Genomic DNA, 25,430 nt, shown 5'->3' with positions numbered 1-25,430 from the left:
TACTTTGAAAAAGGACCACTTGACAACTTCATGTCCAAAGGAACAACTTTATCTGGGACGGCAAAACCAATGTGGCGGAGGGGCTTATACACACAGGCGCAGAAAAGACCGGAAGTAATACCCCGCAACCCTGGAAACAACCTCTGTTTACAAACAGCTTTCCGTAGCGGGAGTATTAATATATTACCATTATCCTAATTGGTATTATCTTTATAATGATCACATTACAACATTTCTCCCCCTTTAAATTCCAACATTCCCCAAATGTAAAAGAACTGGGAAACAAAAAACAGTGGTGTCATTAGCTTGCGTACCCCTGAAACTTATACTAGTGTCTCAGTAACAGTTTACCAATACAAAACACCTGAAAAATGTGGCAGATTGAACATTCAGTCTAACAAAGGAAACTGTCCATTCGAATATTCAGTCTGTCAGGAGGTTTGTGAGGGTGCTGTGCTGCAACGGTTTGTTGACTTGCTGCCTGAAATAAAGAAACAAGGAGCACAAGAAACTGTCAGATAATGCATGGCTACTGGATTTAGGGTTTCTGACAAACCTAACGGAACGGCTAAATTAAACGCACTTAAACTGCAAGCTCATCGGAAAAGACTGACACCTGCCCCACATGATAAGCGCAGTAAATGTGTTTTAGGCCAAGCTCGGTGTTTGGATTTCAAATTTAAAAAACGGGAGGCTGAGACACTTTCCCAACTTGGAGAAACTGTTATAGGCCATCAAGGAAAAAAAAAATGCTTTTCACCCTGAGCAGTACTATGCTTACCTAGACAAACTGGCAATAGAATTTGATCAGCGGTTTGGGAGTCAAACGTCATGAAAGATATTGCTGCATTTTTTTCAAACCCATTTCTGCCGATCGATATAGAACAGATAGCAGCCAAATTCCAGCAAGTATTTGGTGTGCCAAGTGATATTGAATTGGAAATAATTGATTTGCAAAATGACATCGAGCTTAAAGCAAGATCAAGGGACGGTGACTCACCACATGTACACTAAAAGTCAGTGCCTACTTCAGGTCAACTTATCTGTGTGAAATTGCATTTTCACAGATGAAAATTATTAAATCTAAGTACAGGAGCTGTCTTACTGACAGACACCGCACAGACTCTCAGATTGGCTGTCTGTAGTTATGAGCCAAGTTTCAGGGAACTAGCAGAAAGTATTCAGCCCCAGTCATCACACTGAGTGCAACAGTCAATTTTTATTCATTTATTTTTCGTGTTGAAATAAAATTAAATAATGAAACTTAGAATTAGAGGTGTTGTAATGTGAGCATTATAAAGATAAGTTAATACCAATTAGGATAATGGTAATATAGCAATACTCCCGCTACGGAAAACTGTTTATAAACAGAGGTTGTTTCCGGGGTTGCGGGGTTTTACTTCTGGTCTAATCTGCGCATGTGTGTATAAGCCCCTCCACTGAATTGGTTTTGCCGTCCCAGATAAAGTTGTTCCTTGGGACATGAAGTTGTCGAGTGGTCCTTTTGCAAACTAGAAGTTACTACATATGACTCACGTATGTGCTCTAGGGGTAAAATTTGCTTTTGCACCAAAAGGTTTATCAGGCATAATGTGTTTGTGTATTTATTTTTCATTTTTTTCTGGGATCTACTGGGAAGGTCTCAAAGATCGACCGGTTGATCACGATTGACCGGTTGGCGACCACTAGAGTACATGATGGAAGGTGATAGGTGGAGCTAGGTGAGGCGGAAGATGGTGGTGGGTGGTGGTGGAGGGGAACTGGTTAGCTCTGTTGTCTGGAAAGAAGCAGAAGGCCTAAGCCATGCTGGTCATGTTCTTGGATATGTGAAAGAAATATCACTTTCTCCAGCCTGATTCAGGACCTTTTCCTTAATAGTTGGTGACTGCTTCATTCATTTAGAAGTCAAAAATATCATGGTCTTTATCTGACTCTTCCCTTTCTTTTGTCACCTCAGTAGATAGGCAAGCTACTTTATAAGCCCTCTTACTCCCATAGCTATAGTACATCCTGCATGCTGTAAGGACCATGTCCCGTTCTCCCAGATTCCCTCTCCATCATACAGAACACAGAACAGTACAATGCAGGAACAAGCCCTTCGGCTTACAATGTCCTGCCGAACCAATTATTAAGTTAGTAATCAAATGGTCAACTAAACTAATCTCTTCAGCCTACACAGTGTCCATATCCCTCACATTCATGTGTCTGTCAGGATGTCTCTTCAAAGTCCCCAATGAGTGTGCTCTGATGCTGAGATTTTCCTTTCTCCCCCTACCATAGCTGACAGGACTATCAACGTGTTCTAGATCTCTTCAACCATTTTCAGTTCCTTGGCCCTAATCGCTATGGATGTACGGTCCCTATACACTTCTATCCTCTATCAGGAAGGCCTTAAAGCTCTCAGCTTCCAAGGGTCTATCAACAGTGTTAGAGTCTTGGTGGGTAGAGGTGACAGTGAGCCAGTGCAGCTTACAGGTATGAAAGTGACCAATGCAATCAGTAAAAATGCCATTTGTCCTTACTTTCCAATCTTCTGATCTAGGTCCCCCAGCACTCTCTCCAGGTGATTTAGAGTCATAAAGTCATAGACAAGTACAGCACAGAAACAGGCCCTTCAGCCCATCGAGTCCATGCCAAAACCATTTAAACTGCCTACTCCCCTCGACCTGCACTGGGACCAAAGCCCTCCATGCCCCTACCAGCCATGTAACTATCCAAATTTCTCTCAAACATTGACATTGAGCTTGCATGCACCGCTTGTGCTGGCAGCTCATTCCTCACTCTCACGACTCTCTGAGTGAAGAAGTTTCCACATATTCCCCTTAAACCTCACCTCTCACCCTCCACCCATGACCTCTGGTTGTAGTCCCACACAACCTCAGTGGAAAAAGCTTGCTTGTATTTACCCTATCTATATAGAACATAGAACATCGAACATAATTTTAATATAATAAATATAATATAATAAACATAACATACCCCTCATAATTTTGTATACCTGTATCAAATCTCCTTTCAATATTCTATGTCCTAAAGAATACAGTCCTATCCTCTTCAATCTTACTTTATAACACAGGTCCTCCAGACCCAGCAACATCCTTGTAAATTTTCTCTGTACTCTTTCAACCTTGTTTGCATCCTCCCTGTAGGTAGGTGACCAAAACTGTACACAATACTCCAAATTCAGCCTCACTAATATATTATACAACTTCAACATAATATCCCATTTCCTGTACTCAGTGCATTGACTTATGAAGGCCAATGTGCCAAAAGCTTTGTTCAGGACCCTATCTGCCTGTGAAGCCACTGTGAATGATTAATGGACAGGTATTCCCAGATCTGTTTGTCCTATGGCACTCATCAGTGCCCTACCGTACACTCTGTAAGACCTAACCCCATTGGTCCGACCGAATTGCAAAACCCCACACTTGTCTGCATTAAGTTCCATCTGCCATTTTCCCAGCTGATACAGATCCCTCTGCAAACCATGATAGCCTTCCTCACTGTCCCCGACTCCCCCAGTCTTGGTGTCTTCCACAAGTTTGCTGATCCAATTAACCACGTTATTATCCAGAACATCGAAATTGATGACAAACAACAATGGACCCAGCACCGATCCCTGCGGCACACCACTAGTCCCAGGCCTCCAGTCAGAGAGGCAACCCTCTACCACCACTCTGGCTTCTCCCTCAAAGCCAATGTCTAATCCAATTTACTACCTCATCTTGGATGCCAAGCGACTGAACCATCTTGACCAGCCTCCCATGCGGGACCTTGTCAAATGCCTTTCTAAAGTCTATGCAGACAAGATCCACTGCCTTGACTTCATCAACTTTCCTGGTAACTTCCTCGAAAAACTCCATGAGATTGGCTAGACGTGACCTACCACTCACGAAGTCATGCTGGGCTATCCTTAATCAGTCCATGTCTATCCATTTACTTGTACCTATGGTTCAGTATTCTGTTTTTAGTGCTCACAACACATTCTCCTCTACACTAGGGAAGCAAGCAAGACACTTTGGAGATGTAGACCATCATTGTTCAGCCTGTGCCTAACTCCTAACTTCTGACCACTGTGTCACTTTAATTATGATTCCAGTATCTCCTCTGTTCTTGGTTTCCTGCACACCTCTGCTCGTGTTGAATATAAAGTCAAAGGTGCCTCGTCTTTTAACTCAGCACGCTGGAGCCTAACACCCTCAAGATTAAGCTCAACGGTTTCCTGATAAAGATATTGCTATCCTCAGTTTCACCAACCCTAGACCCAAAATTTGTTTGAAAATGAAAGCACTGCAGATGCTGAAAATCTGAAATAAAGCCAGGGAATGCTGGAAACACTCAGCAGGTCAGGTAGCATCTGCGGAGAGAGAAACAGAGTGAATGTTGTAAGTTGAAGACCGTTTGTCAGAAAGAGCCTTTATGCCTTTATCCCATTTCCACCGGCTTTTTTGTCATTAAAGTCTCTCCAGCCTTCAGGGTTGTTCCCTGTTTCCCCACCAACTCTCTGCAGCCTAAGGCTTGCCTGTCTCTAACTATTCACAGTTCTGATGAAAAGTCATTGACCTGAAACATTAATTCAGTTTCTCTCTCCACAGATGCTGGCTGACTTGCTGAGTGTTTCCAGCATTTTCAGCTTTTTTTTGTGAGCATCCACCCGGGTGTTGTGCCCTTCTCTGACAGAATATTTGGCTGTTCCCTTTGCAGAGCCTCCCTTGGTTTCCCTAAGCCACAGTGCTCTCTCCCTGAGGGAAGGGGACGAGCAGGAGCTGACATGTGATGCAGAGATGTTTTACCCACTTGACGTGACGATGAAATGGCAGCGGCATCAGGGCCAGGAGCACCTCGTACCCGTCTACATACCCAACACCGTCTTCTCATCCCATAAGCCCAACAGAGATGGCACTTACAATGTGACGGGTTACTTCAGGTTCACCGCCTCCCTCAGAGACAATGGTGCCACGTACGTTTGCCTGGTTGACCATGTTGGCTTGAAGAAGCCGATTAAACGTTATGTCCACGTGAACGTGGAAGGTAAGCAGTGGGCAGACTTCACTGATGAAGATACATTGGAGTTCCATGTGGATTATTCATTTGTTATGCGCCGTGTCGTATGACGTGGGCGATCATGGTCTTTCCTTGACCAAGATTGTTCTTGGCAAAATTTTCCACAGAAGTGGTTTGCCATTGCCTTTATCTGGGCAGTGTCTTTAGAATTCGGGTAATCCCAGCCATTATCAGTACTCTTCAGAGCTCGTCAGTGGTCACATTACCAGGACTTGTGATGTGCACCAGCTGCTCATACAGCCATCCAACACCGGCTCCCATGTTTCACGTGACCCCGATCGGGGAGGCTAAGCAGGTGCTACACTTTGCCCAAGGGTGACATGCAGGCTTGCAGAAGGAAGGAGGAGACGTATTTCCGCCCTGCCACCCATACAATATTATTATTATTGAAAACATCAGGACGATCACTTCTCAGATTGGTGTATATTTAAAGTGGAGGTTGATAGGGTCTTGATTAGTCTGGGCACCTACGGTGAGAGCACTGGAGAATGGGGTTGAGGGGGATGATAAATCAGCCGTGATGGAATGGCAGAGCAGACTCGATGGGCTGATTCTGCTCCTATGTCTTGTAGTCTTTTGGTCTGTCAGTGAGGCTTGGATCAGTCACAGTGTATTAACGTAAGTGACCTGGGAAACAGAAACCAGTGAAGCTTCAATGCGGACGCCACTCTAATACAGAGGTGAGCAGACACTTGTCTCGGGATATTTGGATCGGGTGCACACCTGATTAAGTAATGAGAAAACGGATGTGGTTGCAAATGAATGAAGAACTATTAGTTTCTGGTGATGCAGATGTCAGGGATAAGACTTAACAAGAGCAGAATGGAAACTCATCACCATCGTTCTAATCTTCGCAGTAATGTGTGACAGAAATCTTAAAGCAATCATGCTCAGTATTTTCTCTTGTCTCTTCAGCACAAGTCGAGATAGAACAGTCCTTTGTATTGTTGGCATTCTTCCTATTCTTATGTGTTCTTCTGATCGTCTTGCTCATCTACTTGAATAAAGGTGAGTGCTCGCTGTTTTGTGTTCTCTGCTGTTAAGAGGTGAGCCCATCTCTTGAGGTCCTGATTTCAGCCCCACGATTGTATAACCTTTCTAAAAGACCAGTTCGATATCATCATGGTCCTAGGAACTGCTGGCAGAGATGAAGTGATCTCAAGGGAACATATACAGTTCTGAGGGGGCTTCATGTTCTCAGTATCTATCTATTTATTTATTATTTTCTATTTGCACATCTTGTCTTCCCTTAAACATTGGTTGTTTGTCAGTCTTTGTGCTTGGTTTTTCATTGATTTTGTTGTATTTATTTGTTCTACTGTGAATGCTTGCAAAACGATGAATCTCAGGGTAGCAGACGTACTTTAATAATAAATTTACTTTGAACTTTGACGGGTTGCTGATTCCTTTGACGGTAGAGTCTAGATTTCAGATATAAGCATGAGAAGAAGGGGATTCTCCTCCCAAAGAGGGTGGTGAAACTTTGCCATTCTTTACCCAGTGGTCTGAGTCATTGAGTGTGTTCGAGGCTGAGATGGTTTGACTATGAGAGGAATCCTCGGTTTGAGGAACAGGCGGGGGTAAAGCCAGTGACCAGACCAGATCAGACTGAATGTGGGAATGTCTACTCCGGCTCTGATTTCTTTCGTTCTTGTCTAAGTGCTTAATTTGGAGAATTGTTCCAGTGTAAAGAAGTTATTGAATAAAGTGAAACTTCGAACAGTACTGCTTTGGAACAAGCCTTGTGGCCCACAGTGCCTGTGCCAACCACGATGCCAGTTTAAACCTACCCCATCTGCCTGCACGTGGTCTATATCCCTCCACTCTCTGCCCATTCATGTCAAGATTCAAGATTGTTCAAGTGTCACTTCCAGTACACAAGTGTAAACAAAATAATTGCTACTCCGGATACAATGCAGTGCAAAAAAACACACAATAAGAAAAAGAGTAGAATAATAAAAAACAAATATAAATGTATAAGATAGCTTATATACTTAAATTGATTGTGTGTCCTTATAGAGTGACACTAGGCCCAGAGTGTCTGTACGTAGGGTGCCTGACAGGAGATGATAAAGTGGGTCAGTGGGTGGAGGTGCTGATCAGCCTTACTGCTTGGGGAAAGTAACTGTTTTTGAGTCAGGTGGTTGCTATGTATATGGGAGTGGGGCAAGCAGGGTGGGTGGCCTCTAATTTGTAATGACCGCTGTGTGCAAAAATCTTGCGCTGTGCAATTTTTTTGCCCAGTGACAACAACATGTGCGCATGAGATAATTTCTTCAATAAGAACAGTATAAATATCCCAGTTCTAAAATCTGCAGGCAAATCATCGCAAACTCAATGCGGTCAACACCATCCGCGTTAGAAACCGGAAAAGGAAATGTGACTGAGTACGATCGTGAATTATACTTGGCGTGCCAACGAGGTAGTGGGGGACAACCTTTGGTGCGCAGTTTAAATTCCTTTGTGCACTCGCAGCAAATGATAGGTGCACCTTGGTGGGTGGGATCCTTCATGACGTTGCTGGCCTTTTTGCCAGCACCACATAGATCCTTGATGGCAGGTGGGCTGGCGCCAGTGATGCGTTGGTCAGTTTTGATTACCCAACAGTATCCGTCTAAATGCCTCTGAAACATACAGCAGAGGAATAAATGCTGTAACTGGTCAAAGCTGATGTTTTCTCCCGGTCTATTGCCCTCTCTCTGTCTTCCAGGATTTCTACCAGTGCATTTTTTTTTCATTCACATATTTGCCTAATTTCCTTTTGAAAGAATCCATGCTGTTTCGTTTCACAAATACAGACATCACTACAGGCCCCGTTGGGATAGAGCAAACAGCCTCAATTGAAGCATAAATGATTCACAGCTTGAGCTTTGAGCAAGCTGTTACGATGCTATGAGTTTATAGATCTCGTTGGACAGACAGCCTGTCAAGATTCGCTGTCAGAGAAATTTGCTATTTCTTACAAGCAGGATTATTGGAGTCTGGTGGAAGTCAGACAGCCAAGAGTAGACAGTCAGTATCTTTTTCCCAAGGTTGAAATGTTTAATACCAGAGAGCATGTATTTAGGTGAGAGAGGGTAAATTCAAATGATTAGATTAGTTTTATTTGCCACATCAAAGTTCAAGCTGATAACGTTCAAACAACAAAGACAAGATTTTCTTTTGTTTTAACAACTTTACTTTTTCCTCCTTTCACAATTAGTACACTACACTGCCATTTTCTTACCCCTATTTTTGCAGGAATTTTCATTCTTGATAGAATGTGGAATCATTCCATCTCCAAATTTGAATGCTTTGTAACTGGGTGTGTAACTGTGTTTACCAGTGTCTGCACTTCATTCCACTTCAATCCTCGACTGAGCCGGGCCTTTGCTCACCTCTCCACTGTTCGCAGTGATGGTTTACCGTGTTTGTTTTTTAACAGATAAGGTATTTAGTTGTATTCCTTGTTTTGAGAACTGCCAGTAAGTTGTATGACGAAACACTGAAACATACAGTGAAATGCATTGTTTGTGGCAATGACCAACACAGTCCAAGATGTGCTGGGGACATGCTTCCAGCGCCAACGTAGCCTGCCCACAATGACCCAAACTCGTACGTTTTTGGAACGAGAGAGGAAAATGGAGAACCTGGGGGAAACCCACAAGGAGAGCCTGCAAACTCCTGACAGATAGCAGTGGGAATGGAACCCCGATCCTACAGATGGCACTGTAGTGTGCTACGCTAACTGCCATGCGACTGTGCTGCCCCCACGGGAGATGTGTGGGGCAAGTTCTTTACGCAGAGGGTGGCAGGTGCCCAGAATGCGTTGCTGGGGGCGATGGGGGAGGCAAATGCAATAGGAGCATTCAGGAGGTTCTTAGATAGACACACGAATGCGCAGGAAATGGACTGATTTGGACACTGTGTGTGGGCAGAAGGGATTAGTATAGTTAGGTATTTGATTACTAATTTAATTCACAACATCGACCAGAGATTAAGGGAGCTAGGGCTTTACTCTTTGGAGAGAAGGAGGATGAGAGGAGACATGATAGAGGTGTACAAGGTAATAAGAGGAATAGATAGAGTGGACAGCCAGCGCACCTCTTCCCCAGGGCACCACTGCTCAATACAAGAGGACATGGCTTTAAGGTAAGGGGTGGGAAGTTCAAGGGAGATATTAGAGGAAGGTTTTTTACTCAGAGAGTGGTTGGTGCGTGGAATGCACTGCCTGAGTCAGTGGTGGAGGCAGATACACTAGTGAAGTTTAAGAGACTACTAGACAGGTATATGGAGGAATTTAAGGTGGGGGGTTATATGGGAAGCAGGGTTTGAGAGTTGGCACAACATTGTGGGCCGAAGGGCCTTACTGTACTGTACTATTCTATGTTCTGTGTTCTATCGTGAGCTGTGGGGGGTGGTCTGATCCTGTGCTGTACTGTTCTGTGCTCTATGGTAGGGGTTCCCAACCTTCCTTATGCCATGGACCCCTACCATGAAGCGAGGAGGCCCGTGGGCCCGAGGTTGGGAACCCCTGGTCTGTGGCCATCTTCACCATTGAACTGCAGACAGAATGAGACAGGTTAAGGTGACAAATCAGAACTTTCATACATTTCTGAGATGAGGTTTTGCAAGAATGACTTGTCACGGGATTCCTGAGCCCAAAAGTGCTGATGGTGCTTTGATACAGTGGTAAGTTACTGGCTGGGTAAAGGGGGTGGGTTCCAAGCCCACTGTTGTGCCTGGTTAACTGGATGTATTCTGGAACCCTCGGGTTAGGACCAGCTGCAGTGATCCAGTCTGGTTGAACATGACACTAGATCCACAGCCACATAAAGGACTGGTCTAACCTGTTCTGACCCAAGCTAACGGACTCCACCAGGAACTGAAGCTCTGCATGAGATGGGCTCAGCTAGAGAAAGACAAAGATCAAGCTCAGAGCTGAGCTGGTAACACAGAGAGCCCCTGTCACCCCAGCAGGGTTAGCCGTTCTGATGGACCTGGCCTGGGGGTTGCTCTGAACAAGACGACTGTATCTGATGTTTAGTAATAACCAGTGTGTTTGCACTTCTAACGTGGGGGCGTAGCAGCGCAATTGCTGTACAGCGCTAGCGATGGCCAGTCAGGGCTCGCTTCCTGCCGCTGTCTGTAAGTATGTACGTTCTCCCCAATACCACGTGGGTTTCCTCTGGGTGCTTCATTTCTTCCCACGTTCCAAAGGCGTACGAGTTAGGGTTAGTAAGTTGTGGGGGTGCGCTGTTGGCTTCAGGAGCGTGGAGACACTTGCAGGCTGCCCAGAGCACACAAGCGATGCATTTCACTCTGTGTTTCAATGTACATGTGACAAATCCAACTAATCCTCAGAGAAGAGCACCCAAGAGTTTGTGACGTTCTGATTCACTTTCAAAAAAGGAAACGAAAATGAGTTTTGAGCGATGTCAGTGTGGAAAATGTGTCAGTTCACTGTATCAACCACACATCAAATGCTGGAGAAACTCAGCAGGCCTGGCAGGGAATTAAACAGTCGATGTTTCAGGTCAAGACCTTTCATCAGGACAAAGCGTCTTTGATCAGGACAGAGGGACCCAGAAAGAGGGTCTCAGCCAGAAGCATTGAATATTTATTTACAAATACCAGGAGCTGGTATAGTAGTGCCAGAGACAGGGGTGGAGGGCACGATGCGAGCCTACAGAGGTGGGGTGTAGAGATGTTGCTGTCTGCTCGCTGTGCAGAACCTACTCTCTCCCTGGAATTACAGGGTCTGCAGAGAAAAAGCCATCAGGACCTGTCACTGAGGCTGTTGAGCGAGCCCCAGATGGCTGTGGATGAAGAGGCGTGACCTGTGGACCAATGCTGCTGGGGTACAAGCCGGGCCTGATCAACCCTGGCTGGGTCACCTGGACGAGGGGGTCTGATGTTCAAAGACCCGAAACACCTGATGACCCTATGTTACTTCACTGATGCTGTGTCCCAGCGCATCCCTGGATGTTTCTCAGCATCCCTCCATGGATGCTGCCTGACCTGCTGATTCTTTTCCAGCATTTTGTGTGTGTTGCTCAGGATCTGCAGAATCTCTTGTGTTAAGTTGACTGTATGATGTGCGTGTGCTAATGTGAATTCTAACGACTCTCTACCCTTTGTTTTGCAGTTATGGTTAAAAGCAAGGTAAGAGGAATGTTGAATTTTAATACTACAAAGTTTCATTTAGGAAAACTGTACAAAACTGTAATTTGACCGGATCTTGTAACTTATTGGGCAATATAGCTGCATTCTTTCTCTGACAGATTCTTGTTGTTGAGTGATTTCATGAGCTTTGCTCACTTTTTCATGGTTGGGTATCTGGCCTGATGTGAGGTCAAGGTCAGTCTGACAGACGACAGGCGACACCAGCACCCGCCCCCCCCGCCCCGTCCATTGGTTCGATGGTAAGGTTGGACTCGTGCGGAGAGAGTGGAGGGAAGTGCCTTTAAAGGCCTAAGCTTCGAATAGGAGTTGAGAGTGCTAAGGTTGAGACTGTTGATAATCTCATCGGCAATTAGAGATGAAAAGATCCAGAGCAGGGTGTCGGAGCAAGAGGGGGGTTGAAAGGCCACGGTAGAGTGGGTGTGGAGAGGATGTTTCCTGTAGTGGGAGAGTCTAGGACCAGAGAGCACAGCCTCAGATTAGAGGGACATCCATGTAGGACACAGATGAAGAGGAATTTCTTGAGCTAGGGGGCGGTGAATCTGTGGAATTCATTGCCACAGGCGGCCGAGCAGGCCAATTCGTTAAGGCAGAGAGGTTGATAGGTTTTTGATTAGTCAGGGCGTCAAAGGTTACAGGGAGAAGACAGGAGGATGGTGTTGAGAAGGGAAATAAGTCAGTCATGATGGAATGACGGAGCGGACTCACTGGGCGGAGTGGCCTAACTCTGTACCTGTGTCTCATGGTCTAAGAGAGCAGCTTCATTCGGAAACACCTAACTGGCTGATGGGTCTGTCATTGTGGGGGGGTGGGGGAAGTAAAAAGTGGACGAGAGGTTGGGGGGAGTGTACCAGTGTGCAACACAGGAACTGATTGTGGAAAGAGGTGCAGTGAGTTGAGCCTGTGCCTCACTTCGCAATGCCAAAGAGCTGTGCTCAATCCTGCCCATGGGTGCTGTCTGTGTGCAGTTTGCATGCTCTCCTTACGTCCATGTGATCTCTCACATTTCAAAGACGTGTGGGTTGATAGGTTAAGTGGCCGTTATCAATTGCCCCCAGTGTGCAGGTCAGTCGTAAAATCCGGGGAGGAGCTGATAGGTATGTGGGGGATTAATGTAGGATTATTATAAATGGGTGGTTGATGGTGGGCAGAGACTCGATGGACCGAAGGGCCTGTTTCTGGGCTGTACCTCTCTGTGACTCCATGGCTGTAGATGAGACTGGGGCCAGTGCATAGTAAACTTATTAATCAGAATCAGAATCAGGTTTATTATCACTGGCATGTGACGTGAAATTTGTTAGCTTAGCAGCAGCAGTTCAATGCAATACATAATATAGAAGAAGTAAGTAAGTAAGTAAGTAAGTAAGTAAATAAATAAATAAATCAATTAATTACAGTATATGTATATTGAATAGATTAAAATCATGCAAAACCAGAAATAATACATATTAAAAAAGTGAGGTAGTGTTCACGGGTTCAATGTCCATTTAGGAATCAAATGGCAGAGGGGAAGAAGCTGTTCCTGAATTGCTGAGTGTGTGCCTTCAGGCTTCTGTACCTCCTCCCTGTTGTAACAGTGAGAAAAGGGCATGCCCTGGGTGCTGAGGTCCTTAATAATCAACACTGCCTTTCTGAGACACCGCTCCCTGAAGATGTCTTGGGTACTTTGTAGGCTAGTGCCCAAGATGGAGCTGACTAGATTTACAACCCTCTGCAGCTTCTTTCGGTCCTGTACAGTAGTCTTACCCCCCCCCCCCCCGCCCCCCGCACATACCAGACAGTGATGCAGCCTGTCAGAATGCTCTCCTCAGTACACCTATAGAAGTTTTTGAGTGTATTTGTTGACATACCAAATCTCTTCAAACTCCTAGTGAAGTACAGTCATTGTTTTGCCTTCTTTATAACTACATCGATATGTTGGGACCAAGTTAGATCCTCAGAGATCTTGACACCCAGGAACGTGAAATTGTTCACTGTCTCCATTTCTGATCCCTCTATGAGGATTGGTGTGTGTTCCTTCGTCTTACCCTTCCTGAAGTCCACAATCAGCTTTTTGATCTTACTGACGTTGAGTGCCAGGTTGTTGCTGTGGCACCACTCCACTAGTTGGCATATCTCACTCCTGTACGCTCTCTCGTCACCACCTGAGATTCTACCAACAATGGTTGTATCGTCAGCAAATTTATAGATGGTATTTGAGCTATACCTAGCCACACAGTCATGGGTATAGAGAGAGTAGAGCAGTGGGCTAAGCTCACACCCCAGAGGTGCACCAGTGTTGATCGTTAGCGAAGAGGATATGTTATCCACACAGATTATTGTCTTCCGATTAGGAAGTTGAGGATCCATTTGCAGGGGGAGGTACAGAGGCCCAGGTTCTGCAATTTCTCAATCAGGATTGTGGGAACGATGGTGTTAAATGCCGAGCTATAGTGGATTAACAGCATCCTGACGTAGGTGTTTGTGTTGTCAAGGAGGATTTGAAGTTAGTGTTCTGGGGCGGTGTGGGGGTGGTTTAAGGTAGTTGGCGGGTGGAGGAGGACCTGGATCAGTTAGTGTGTCTCTGAGTGTGCCCACTGAAGAGGGTTCCTTGGATTTTGGAGCAGGTAAGTGTTTCACAGTAGTTCTGGGGAGGGATGCGTGAGGGTGAAACTAGTTCGTTTACTAACATGAAACATGGGCTAGAGTTTGGCTTGTGTTGAACCAATAAAATTAAACCAAGAGCCACAGAGTCGTAGAAAACTACAGCACAGAAACAAGCCAGTTGGCCCTTTCAGTCTGTGCCAAACTATTAATCTGCCTGCTCCCATTGACCTGCACCTGAACCATAGCCCAGCCATCCATGTTCCTATCCAAATTTCATTTAATATTGAAATCAAACCCACATCCACCACTTTCACTGCCTGATCGTTCCACACTCTCACCGACCTCAGAGTGAAGATGTTCCCCTTGAACATTTCACCTTTCACCCTTAACCCGTGACCTCTAGTTGTAGTCTCACCCAACCTCCTGCTTGCATTTACCCTATCCATACCCCTCATAATTTTGTATACCTCTATCAAATCTCCCCTCATTCCCTTACGCTCTAGATCCTAAAGTCCCAACCTATTCAATCTTTCCATAAAACTCAAGTCCTGACAAAGTAGAAGTTAATATAAAGATAATTTAACACTTTTAAAGCATTCTATTACCGATATGATAATGGCTATTGTCATGTGCAGTGATCTTTCTTTTATCTCTCCTGCAGAAGAAACCATATTGAGCACTTCAAAGAATACTGCAGCTGCTAAGGAGTGAAGGAACCTGTGTTAATACAGGTTCCTTGTGTTCTTGGAATCAACTAATGCGTTCCGCAGCTAGTAAACTGCTTAAAACGAATGGCTATAGACTAAAACAGAGCAGAGAGCATGCACAGCAGGGACCTACAAAGAGCAAAGGAGGCAAATCATCCAGTTATTGACTTGCCCGGGGAGGAATGTTGACCAGGACACCAGAACCACTCATCAGTCCTCTTCCCATTGGGAATACGGCATCCACTTGAGTCCCAGGAACCGGAAAGTCGAGCCTCAGTTTAAAGTTCCATCTGGAAGGCACAAGCTCTAATAATCAGGGTGCTTTCACCCTGTGGACCATGCTCGGTCTTGGAATGAATTTGAACCCACAACATTCTGACCTTGGGGCAGGAGCTTTAGTCAGAGAACCGTTGAGAGATACAGGGAGGAAATGAGCCATATGGTCCATCGAGTGAGCCTTGACCATCAGTCAGCTATTTATCTTAATTTCAAGGGGTATGTAAGATGAGGTGTCTGAGAGCTGCTGCCTGTGGGTTTGATGCTAAGGTTGGGAGTGGAGGGCAGTGCGTTCAGAGGGGGTCAGCTTCAGACAGGAGGGAGGAGTGTTGAGGTCAAGCAGTTGATGTCTCATCGTCAACTAGAGATGAAAAGATCCAGAGTAGGCAGTAAACCGGAACGGGGTGTCCAAGAAGAGGAGGAGGGTTGGAGATGGATGAAGGGGAATGTGGTGCAGGGTGGGGGAGCTCTTGCTAAAGCAGGTGGCTCGGAGATGGAGGCGATAGAAGAAGAGCTCGGTGTCATAGCGGGTGTGAAACTCACTGAGGGGTAGTCGTAAGGGGACAAAGGTAAGGCGCTTGCGGAGGACCGAACATTCTGCCTCAGAGAGGGGAAGGATGGTGGGGATGGTGAAGACAGCAGGGATAAGAGGTAGGGCCGGGCAAAGGTAGAGAGTTGGTAGGGGTCAGAGAAGAATGGAATGTTTGAGCGTTCAGGCAAAGGGGTGGGAGGAAGATGGGGTCTCAGAGGAATGACTGGGGGAATGAGGGGTAGATGGGATGCTGAGAGTCCTGGGATCGGGTGGGAGTAGTGATGGGGGAAGGAAAGCCGTAGGGCCCAGTGGGAGGGAGAAAGCACTTGGCCTGGTGCTGGAGGTGGCAGAGATTAGACTGCTTGCAGCCTTGATTAATTGCAGCGGGTAGCTGAGGTCTATATTACCAACTCCTAATGCTTTCCTTGCAGTGAGTGGAGCTTGTCATCCTGCCTAATACCTGGACCAAGATGAGGTGAAACCTGTTGCTTTGCCATTCTGTCCCTTTTAAATCCTCCTCCCGTTCTCAAAGCTGAGCCCGTGGGGCACTGCTTTCTCCGAGGGTCACTCAGGTTAAATGAATCTGCAGTTGGCATTGAGGCTGCGTGACTTTGATTTACTAACGAGGAAATCGGGAACTTCCTCCTGGAAACGTATTGGCCGTGGCTCACTGAGTAAGACTCCTGCCTCCGTGACAGTGGGCTGTGAGTTCCAGTCCAGAGACTTGAGCACAAAACTCCAGGGAGGTAGCTCAACGCTGTGCTGGTGGAGTGCAGCAGTGTCAGGGAACTGTCTTCCATCCTGAACTTTAAACTGAGGCCTTGCCTGGCATATAGATCGGTATTGTTTTGAAGAGGAGTTAGGCTATAACTGGCGGTGCCTACAGCAAAACAAAGTCCTGCAAATAATCAGCAGGTCAGGGAGGATGTATGGAGAGAAACACAGTACATAACAAGACAGGTTCGGGGGTGGGACACCACTTCCCTCCAGCCTGCTCCTCTATTGATCAATATAATTACTGCTGGAGATTAGATTTAAAAAATGCTTAACTTTATTTGTCACATATATCAAAACTTATAGTGCAAAGCGTTGTTTGTGTCAAATCGAGTGAGGATTTGACTCTGTGACTTCTGGGGTTGTGCTAGGCAACCTGCAAGTGTGGCCATGTTTCTGTTGCCAACACAGCATGCCCACAATACTCTAACCCTAACCATACGTCTTTGGAATGTGGGAGGGAACTGGAGCACCCAAAGGAAACCTACAAAATCTGACAGTGGTGGGAAGTGAACCCCAATTGGTCATCGCTAGGGCTTTAATATTGGTACATTGTGGATCAATGGACTTTGTTACTCTCCACAGATACTGACTGACCAGCTGAATATTACCAATATTTTCTGTTTTTATTTCAGGTTTGCAGCATCTGCATGTTTTTTTCCCCTTTTTTTTGAGTGTTCTGGCCACTATTTACCACACAACTTGTGTCATTAGCAGATGGATAAGGACTATTGCCCCCTCCAAGCTTGTTATGATCTGATTCCTTTTGCTTTGAGTTTGAGAACCCTGGCCACTCAGGGTTGGCCGGTGTATTAAAATATTTATTGGTTATGCTGCGCCATCCGCTGAGCAGGCTGGACAGTCAGGTGTTTATGATTATTAGCTGATTTCATTATTTAGATTATTTGGAGAAGGTTTATAATAATTATTCCGGGAATGAAAGGGTGAGAAGGGTGAGGATTATTAGATAGCCTAGACCTGTACTCGTTGAGGTTTAGAATAATGGGGGGTAGGGGTGGGGGTAAATCTCATTGAAACCTATTGTAGATTGAAAGGTCTAGATGTTTCCTATAGTGAGGCAGTCTGGGACCAAAGGGCACGGTCTCAGATTACAAGGAAATCCCTTTAGAGCAAAGATGAAGAGAAAGTTCTTTACCCAGAGCATATTAATCTGTGTAATTCATTGCCACATACAGCTGTGGAGGCCTAGTCATTGGGTATATTTTAAGTGGAGGTTGATGGATTCTTGATTAGTATGGTAATGGGAGATAGATTCTTGATTCTTAAAGGTTATGGGGAGAAGGTTGAGAGGGATAATAAATGAACCATGATCGGATGGCAGAACAGACTCGATGGGCCAAAATGGCCTAATTTTGCTCCTGTGTCTTATGGCCTTATTAACAAAAGAGTCAATTTACTCCTAGAGCAGAAATAAGGAGCAGAATAAGCAGGAACTAAAACTTCTCCCAGTAAGTGTGGTGAAAAATTTAACTGTTATGGTTATTAAATCAGTCTCAGTGTCAGCAGAATGGTCACTAGCATTGAGTGACAGGAGGATTAGCCAATCGCCTTCCTTCTAGTTGGCAGTAGTACTTAATGTGCAGTCCTGTCAAGCATCCATTTGGAGAACAGCAAGCCACCACTAGGGGGCGGGCTTGGCCATGTAACTGCTGTTATGTAGATGTTGGAAATGCATACGGGCAACAAATTTTAACACTAAGTGCACCCGTTCATGACTCAGTGACACAAGCATAGCTCATTTTATTGAGAGAGCTCATCTAATAAAGAGAGTCAGATACAGTGGTGCTAGAAAGTTTGTGAACCCTGTATAATTTTCTCTATTTCTGCATAGATGTGATCAGATCTTCACGCAAGTCCTAAAACTAAATAACACAAAAAAAAATTATACCTGTTATTTATTTATGGAGAAAAATGAACCAACATTACATGTATTGGAAAAAGTATGTGAACTTTTGCCTTCAGTAACAGATGCAGCAATAACTTCAATCAAACATTTCTGTTAACTGTTGGATCAGTCCTGCACATCAGCTTGGAGGAAGTTTAGGCCATTCTTCCTTGCAAAACTGCTTCAGCTCTGGGATGTTGGTGGGCTTCCTTGCATGAATTGCTTGCTTCTGGCCCTTCCACAACATTTTATAGGATTAAGGTCAGTACTTTCACTCGGCCATTCCAAAACACGAATTCCATTCTGTTAACATGAGGAAATCTGCAGATGCTGGAATTTCAAGCAACACACATAAAAGTTGCTGGTGAACGCAGCAGGCCAGGCAGCATCTCTAGGAAGAGGTACAGTCAATGTTTCGGGCTGTGACCCTTTGTCAGGACTAACTGAAAGAAGAGTTCTTCTTTCAGTTAGTCCTGACGAAGGGTCTCGGCCTGAAACATTGACTGTACCTACCTCTTCCTAGAGATGCTGCCTGGCCTGCTGCATTCACCAGCAACTTTTATGTGTGTTGCTTGAAATTCCAGCATCTGCAGATTTCCTCGTGTTTGCGTTTTACTATTCTTGTTCAGTGTTTTTCTTATAGTGAACACATGAATAGAGACTTTAACAAGTTCTAGAGATTTCTGCAGATCTTTTGCTGTTAGCCTCGGGTGGTTTTTCACCTCCTTCAGCATTACACGTTGTGCTCTTGGTGTGATCTTTGCCAGATGCCCACTCCTCGGGAGAGTAGCAACAGTACTGAATTTCCTCCATTTGTAGACAGTTTCTCTTACTGTGGGTGATGAACACTCAGGTATTTAGAAATGCTCTTGTAGCCTTTTCCAGCTTCATGCATCCCTACAATTCTTCTAAGGTCCTCTGAAAGTTGTTTTGATTGAGGCATAGTGGACATAAACAGGTCTTTCTTGAGAAGAGCAGACTCTGTCAGCAACCTGACTTTGTGTCTTTTTTATAGGGCAGGGCTCCTCTACAACCCACACCTCCAATCTCATCTCATTGATTGGTACACCTGACTCCAAATAGCTTTGTAGAAAGCATTACCCCAGAGGTTCAGCAACAAATACATGTAGCATTGGATCATTTTCTCAATAAATAAATGCACAACTATAATGTTTTTGTGTTACTTAATTTAATTGGGCTCCCTTTATCTGGTTTTAGGACTTGGGTGAAGATCTGATCACACTTTAGGTCATATTTATGCAGAAATAGATAAAAATCTATAGGGTTCACAAACTTTCTAGCATCACTGTACCACTCTACTTGCATGGATGGCTTGGGTTAGCAATTTGTTTTACTGAACTTGTTAGTGTCATGAGTTATGTGCAGCCCCATAGTTCTGTATTGTTTTCACTGAAATGATTGTAGTGGTACTGAGACTCAAGTTTACATAGGGAATTAAAATGGACAATTAAAAAGCAAATGGAATGACTCTGTGTTATTTAATTTTCAATCAACCATCCATATTCCCTTTTAAAATAGCATGAGTATTGACAGTTTTTTTCTGCCTCTTCAGTACCTTGTATAATTTACACTCAATGGCTACTTTGTTAGGTACACTTGTGCATCTGCTTGTTAATGTGGCAGCAACTCAATGCATAAAAGCATGCAGACATGGTCAAGAGGTTCAGTTGTTGTTCAGACCAAACATCAGGATGGGAAAGAAATGTGATCTAAGTGACTTTTGACTGTGAAATTACCCTTGGTGCCAGAAGGGGTGGTTTGAGTATTTCAAAGGCTGCTGCTCTCCTGGAATTTTCACGATCAAGTCTCTAGAGTTTACAGAGAATGGTGCAAAAAACAAAACATCCAGTGAGCAGCAGTGCTGTGGATAAAAACAAATGCTGGAGGAACTCAGCAGGCCGGGCAGCATTATGGAAAAGTGTGAACAGTTGATGTTTCATCATATTGCTTTGAAAATCCGCAGATTTTCTTGTGTTTGTTAATGAGAGAGGTCAGCAGAGAATAGCCAGACTCGTTCAAGCTGACAGGAAGGCAACAGTAACTCAAACAATCACGTGTTACAACAGTGGTGTGCAGAAGAGCATCTCTGATTGCACAACCCACTGAACCTTGGAGTGGATGAGCTACAGCTGCAGAAGACCATGAACATGCAGTCAGTGGCCACTTTATTAGGTAGAGGAGGTGGGCACTGAGTGCATATTCCATCTGTTGTCCATACCTACATGCCTGTGGTGCCACTGGAAGGAAGTTGTTCATCATATTAGTACCTCACTGTGCTTGAACACAATAAGCTTGACAGGTTCAGCAGGTACTCTGGGACAGCACTGGGGAATGCAGGTGCCAGTGGTGCAGTATCCCCCCATTTCTCCCCCACCCAGCACCAACAAAATAAAACAAATAGTTTTTAATCATTTCAGCAATGCGTGTCTGTAGGAGGCTGTCACGTTATAACAGTGACTTCACAAAAACCTCAGTGTCTCTAAGTATGCATTGAACCTGTGAACGGAGGGAGAGAGTTCCTTCCTTATTCCTGTGTGATGGGTATTAATTTCTTGGCCAGTCGGCCTCTTTCTCTTTCTTGGTTGTTCACCAATCCTACTTTCTAAACATGGCTTCTGCCAGTTGTCAGATCACAAACAGATGTATGTAAACTTACATCTAGCAGTTGTTTGGCTTCTGCTTGTAAAGGGAAGTTGGTCTTCAGTTCTTGAAATGTAAATGGAAAGCATTTATCAGCTTGAGGTTAAGGCAAGTATTGTCTAAAGACCGGCATTGCAAACAAGCTTTGTGGGTGGTTGACGTGCTGTTTGGGAGAAGCAAGGTTTATCTCACTAGACCTGCTTTACTTGCTGTTCCAGATACGGTATAAGACAATGGGTTGTTTAATTCGGGTTGTTTCAAGTAGAGAAGCTGACTCTTAAGTTGCTTGGTTCAAGGAAGTTTGCAGAACAGATGGATATTATTTACATATCAATAACTATGATGTTTACAGTTGGGAGGTTTTATGTGCTCAAGGAAGTTAACTTTACAGCATTGAGGGTAGGTAGCTGAAGAACTGTGTTTCCAAAATGCTTTTAGACCACTTGTGTTGAAAGGGCATCTGAGGAAATATCACGTGTGTGAAGTTACCCCAGTGATAGAAAAAGGTAAACAGCAGTTCAGGCTTATTAGGAGTGGGTGAAAAGCATCAAGAAAAATGGGTGAATAGGATCCATTTCTCTAGCTTCAATTTCTGCGACGGACGACTTGCTTGTCCACATCATGTTAGGGAATGAGACAGGGCAGCTGATGGAGGTATTTGCTGGGGAGCACTTCGGGTCCAGTGATTACAATACAATTAGTTTCAGTGTAATTATGGAGAAGGATAGGACTGGACTTAGGATTGAGATTTTTGATCGGAGAAAGGCTAACTTTGAGGAGATGCGAAAGGATTTAGAAGGAGTGGATCGGGAAAATTTGTCTTATGGGAAGGATGTAACAGAGAAATGGAGGACATTTAAAGGTGAAATTTTGAGGGTTCAGAGTCTTTGTTCCTGTTAGGCTGAAAGGAAAGGTTAAAAGTTTGAGAGAGCCGTGGTTTTCAAGAGATAGTAGAAACTTAGTTCAGAAAAAGAGAGAGATCTTCAATAAATATAGGCAGCTTGGAGTTAGAGGTACTCGAGGAATATAAAGAATGTAAAAAGAATCTTAAGAAAGAGATTAGAAAAGCTAAAAGAAGATACGAGGCTGCTTTGGCAAGTGAAGTGAAAATAAATCCAAAGGGTTTCTACAGTTATGTTAGTGGCAAAAGGATAGTGAGAGGTAAAATTGGTCCCTTGGAGAATCAGAGTGGACAGCTATGTCTGAAGCCAAAAGAGATGGGGGAGATTTTGAACAATTTTTTTTCTTCAGTATTCACTAAGGAGAAGGATATTGAATTGTGTAAGGTAAAGGAAACAAGTAGGGTAGTTATGGAAAGTATGACAATTAAAGAAGAGGAAGTACTGGCACTTTTAGGGAATATAAAAGTGGATAAGTCTCTGGGTCCGGATAAGATATTCCCTAGGACTTTGAGGGAAGTTAGTGTAGAAATAGCAGGGGCTCTGACAGAAATATTTCAAATGTCATGAGAAACGGGAATGGTGCCGGAGGATTGGCGTATTGGTCATGTGGTTCCATTGTTTAAAAAAGGTTCTAAGAGTAAACCTGGCAATTATCGGCCTGTGAGTTTGACGTCAGTGGTGGGTAAATTGATGGAAAGTATTCTTAGAGATGGTATATATCATTTTCTGGATAGACAGGGTCTGATTAGGAACAGTCAACATGGATTTGTGCGTGGAAGGTCATTTTTGCCAAATCTTATTGAATTTTTTGATGAGGTTACTAAGAAAGTTGACGAGAGTAAAGCGGTGGATGTTGTCTATATGGACTTCAGTAAGGCCTTTGACAAGGTTCCACACGGAAGGTTAGTTAGGAAGGTTCAATTGTTAGGCATTAATATCGAAGTAGTAAAATGGATTCAGCAGTGGCTGGATGGGAGACGCCAGAGAGTAGTGGTGGATAACTGTGTGTCAGATTGGAGGACGGTGTGTAGCGGTGTGCCTCAGGGATCTGTACTGGGTCCAATGTTGTTTGTAATATATATTAATGATCTGGATGATGGGGTGGTAAATTGGATTAGTAAGTATGCAGATGATATTAAGATAGGTGGTGTTGTGGATGATGAGGTAGGTTTTCAAAACTTGCAGAGAGATTTAGGACAGTTAGAAGAGTGGGCTGAAAGATGGCAGATGGAGTTTAATGCTGAAAAATATGAGGTGCTACATTTTGGTAGGACTAATCAAAATAGGACATACATGGTAAATGGTAGGGCAGTAAAGAATTCTTTAGAACAGAGGGATCTAGGAATAATGGTGCATAGTTCCCTGAAGATGGAAACTCATGTGGATAGAGTGGTGAAGAAAGCTTTTGGTTTGCTGGCCTTTATTAATCAGAGCATTGAGTATAGGAGTTGAGATGTAATGTTGAATTTGTATAAGGCATTGGTAAGGCCAAATCTGGAGTATTGTGTTCAGTTCTGGTCACTGAATTATAGGAAAGATGTCAATAAAATTGAGAGAGTACAGAGGAGGTTTACTAAAATGTTGCCTGGGTTTCATCTCCTAAGTTACAGAGAAAGGTTGAACAAGTTAGGTCTTTATCCTTTGGAGCGTAGAAGGTTGAGGGGGGACTTGATAGAGGTGTTTAAAATTATGAGGGGGATTGATAGAGTTGACGTGGTTAGACTTTTTCCATTGAGAGTGGGGAAGATTCAAACAAGAGGACATGGGTTGAGAATTAGAGGACAAAAGTTTAGAGGTAACATGAGGGGGAACTTCTTTACTCAGAGAGTGTAGCTGTGTGGAATAAGCTTCCAGCAGAAGTGGTTGAGGTAGGTTCTATGTTGTCGTTTAAAGTTAAATTGGATAGATATAAGGACAGGAAAGGAATGGAGGGTTATGGGCTGCGTGCAGGTCAGTGGGACTAGGATAGGGTAAGAGTTCGGCACGGACTAGAAGGGCTGAGATGGCCTGTTTCTGTGCTGTAATTGTTATATGGTTATATGTTATGCCTTTTTAGCTTATAGGAATTGTACCTGTGTATTGTAAATCCTTTTTAAGAAATGTTTTGGTGTTGGGAAATAACCATTTAAGATATAAATCCTCTGTGAGTTTTAAATATCCTTTAAGAATATGTGGATTGAAACATATATCAGTGTAAATAAATGACCTGTGTTGTAAACTACTTTGCTAGTTGGAAGTATCTCCTCCTTGGTAGGGAGGAGGGACCCACTACTCAAACAGTGAGCATTGGCAGCTCAGCTCGCTGTGGAGAAAAAAATGGGAAAGTAAACTCCAAGAGGAACCACAACCTTGTCGTGGTTGTTTAGAGGCTTGCGTGCCTCAGTGACTTGGAGAACTATGTTGACTGGAGTCAGGGCTTTACACTTTGGCTTTTGGCAGGGTCACCCCATACCAAACAGGTCAAAGGGTCGAGGACAAATGAAGAGTCGTCGACCGGTCCTCCAGGTTCAACAAAATTGTTATGGAAACAGCAATGAAGAATCCCTCTACATCTGAGTGCGACAGTATTCCTGAGTCTCCACCCAGGAGTTGCATGACTGACAGTAGTGAAAACCGAGAGGAAACTACTGACATGATGAACACCCCCAGAGCTGGAGGACCTTCATTGCTATCCTAAACACCACAGGTGTAAGAAGCAGTAAGTAAACTAGTTTTGAAGATTGGGAAGTTACAGTAAAATCTCCATTTAGTGTGAGTATTTGTGACTACTTAGATCTGATATGGCTTAAGATCTTTGAGTTCAGAACCTTTGTGGTCAGCAAACCCAATACCTGGACCCTTGGTATGTGGGAGATTAAAATATCTCCAAGGTTTTGGGCAGAGGATGTCAGAGCAATGTTAGCAAAACTGGGGTTTTTTTGGTTGATTTGGAAAGGGAACTTTTATCCATTTCAAAAGTTATCTGTAACATTGATCCATTTGGTTGGGAACTGGCAAAAGCCTGGCATTTGTTATCCGTAAGCGTGGCATGGTAGCATAATGCTGTTACAGCGCCGGCGACACAGGTTCAATTCCCGCCGCTGCCTGTAAGGAGTTTGTACTCCCCATGACTCTGGTTTTCCTCTGGGTGCTCTGGATTCCTCCCACATTTCTAAGACCTACGGGTTACTGGGTTACTAGGTTAATTAGCCACACAGGTGTAGTTGGGTGGTGTGGGCTTATTGGCCCAGAAAGACCTGTTATTGTGCCAGATCTCTTAATAAATAAAAATAAACACGTCCCAGTGGTAACCTAGTCTGTAATAAGAATGAAATACTCCAGCTCCCACACTGCCGACTTTAATATGATTTTGAATATGAACCAGGTGCGATGTTTACAACATCACAGACACACACACACACACCTCAGACTGGAATGGGGTCTTTATGTGGCTCAGGGCTACCCACCATCAAACCTACCAAACACAGACAGCTTGCGACTCAAATAGTTTTGACACAAAATACATTTATTACTGTGCAGCACTATGCAAAAAGACGTCGACAGCAAAACAGAATATACAAACACAGGATTTCAGGTCCTTCTGTTTTTTTACATCACAACAAAATTAATTTGCCAAAGGAGCAATAAATTAATTGTACAATATTTACATCTGTGGGTCAATCAGGCAGCTTTGTAATGCTCTGCCACTTCTTGGCAACAGTTCCCTTTGCGTTATACTTCCACACAGCAACCCCTTAGCTATGCACACGCCACACCAGCCTGGCCCAGAGTTTAAAGTTCAAGTCTTCAGTATCCTTTTTCTTCCCCCCATTACACATTAGCAGGATGGTTAAACCTCTCTCCCCAAAACATCTTTTGTC

General features: G+C 44.1%; 1 protein-coding gene across 2 annotated transcripts in view; it reads left to right on the top strand.

The window, feature by feature from the left end:
- The window catches only part of LOC140187907 (tapasin-like), a 32,897-nt gene extending 14,549 nt beyond the window's left edge, over nt 1-18,348 (top strand). Inside the window, exons 5-8 of one of the 2 annotated variants that reach the window (XM_072243758.1) lie at nt 4,705-5,031; nt 5,980-6,072; nt 11,192-11,208; nt 14,474-18,348. In XM_072243758.1, coding sequence (XP_072099859.1) covers nt 4,705-5,031; nt 5,980-6,072; nt 11,192-11,208; nt 14,474-14,488 — 452 coding nt within the window. In that variant the 3' untranslated portion in view covers nt 14,489-18,348. Of the gene's footprint in view, nt 1-4,704; nt 5,032-5,979; nt 6,073-8,304; nt 8,662-11,191; nt 11,209-14,473 lie in introns of those variants that run through there. The other variant, XM_072243757.1, reaches the window with a different exon arrangement.
- Nucleotides 18,349-25,430: the final 7,082 nt, after the last annotated feature.

The sequence above is a fragment of the Mobula birostris genome, chromosome 25 (genome assembly GCF_030028105.1).
Source record: "Mobula birostris isolate sMobBir1 chromosome 25, sMobBir1.hap1, whole genome shotgun sequence".
NCBI lineage: Eukaryota > Metazoa > Chordata > Chondrichthyes > Myliobatiformes > Myliobatidae > Mobula > Mobula birostris.
Note: the sequence above shows the minus strand (reverse complement) of the source record. Positions and strands in the feature narration are given on the sequence as shown.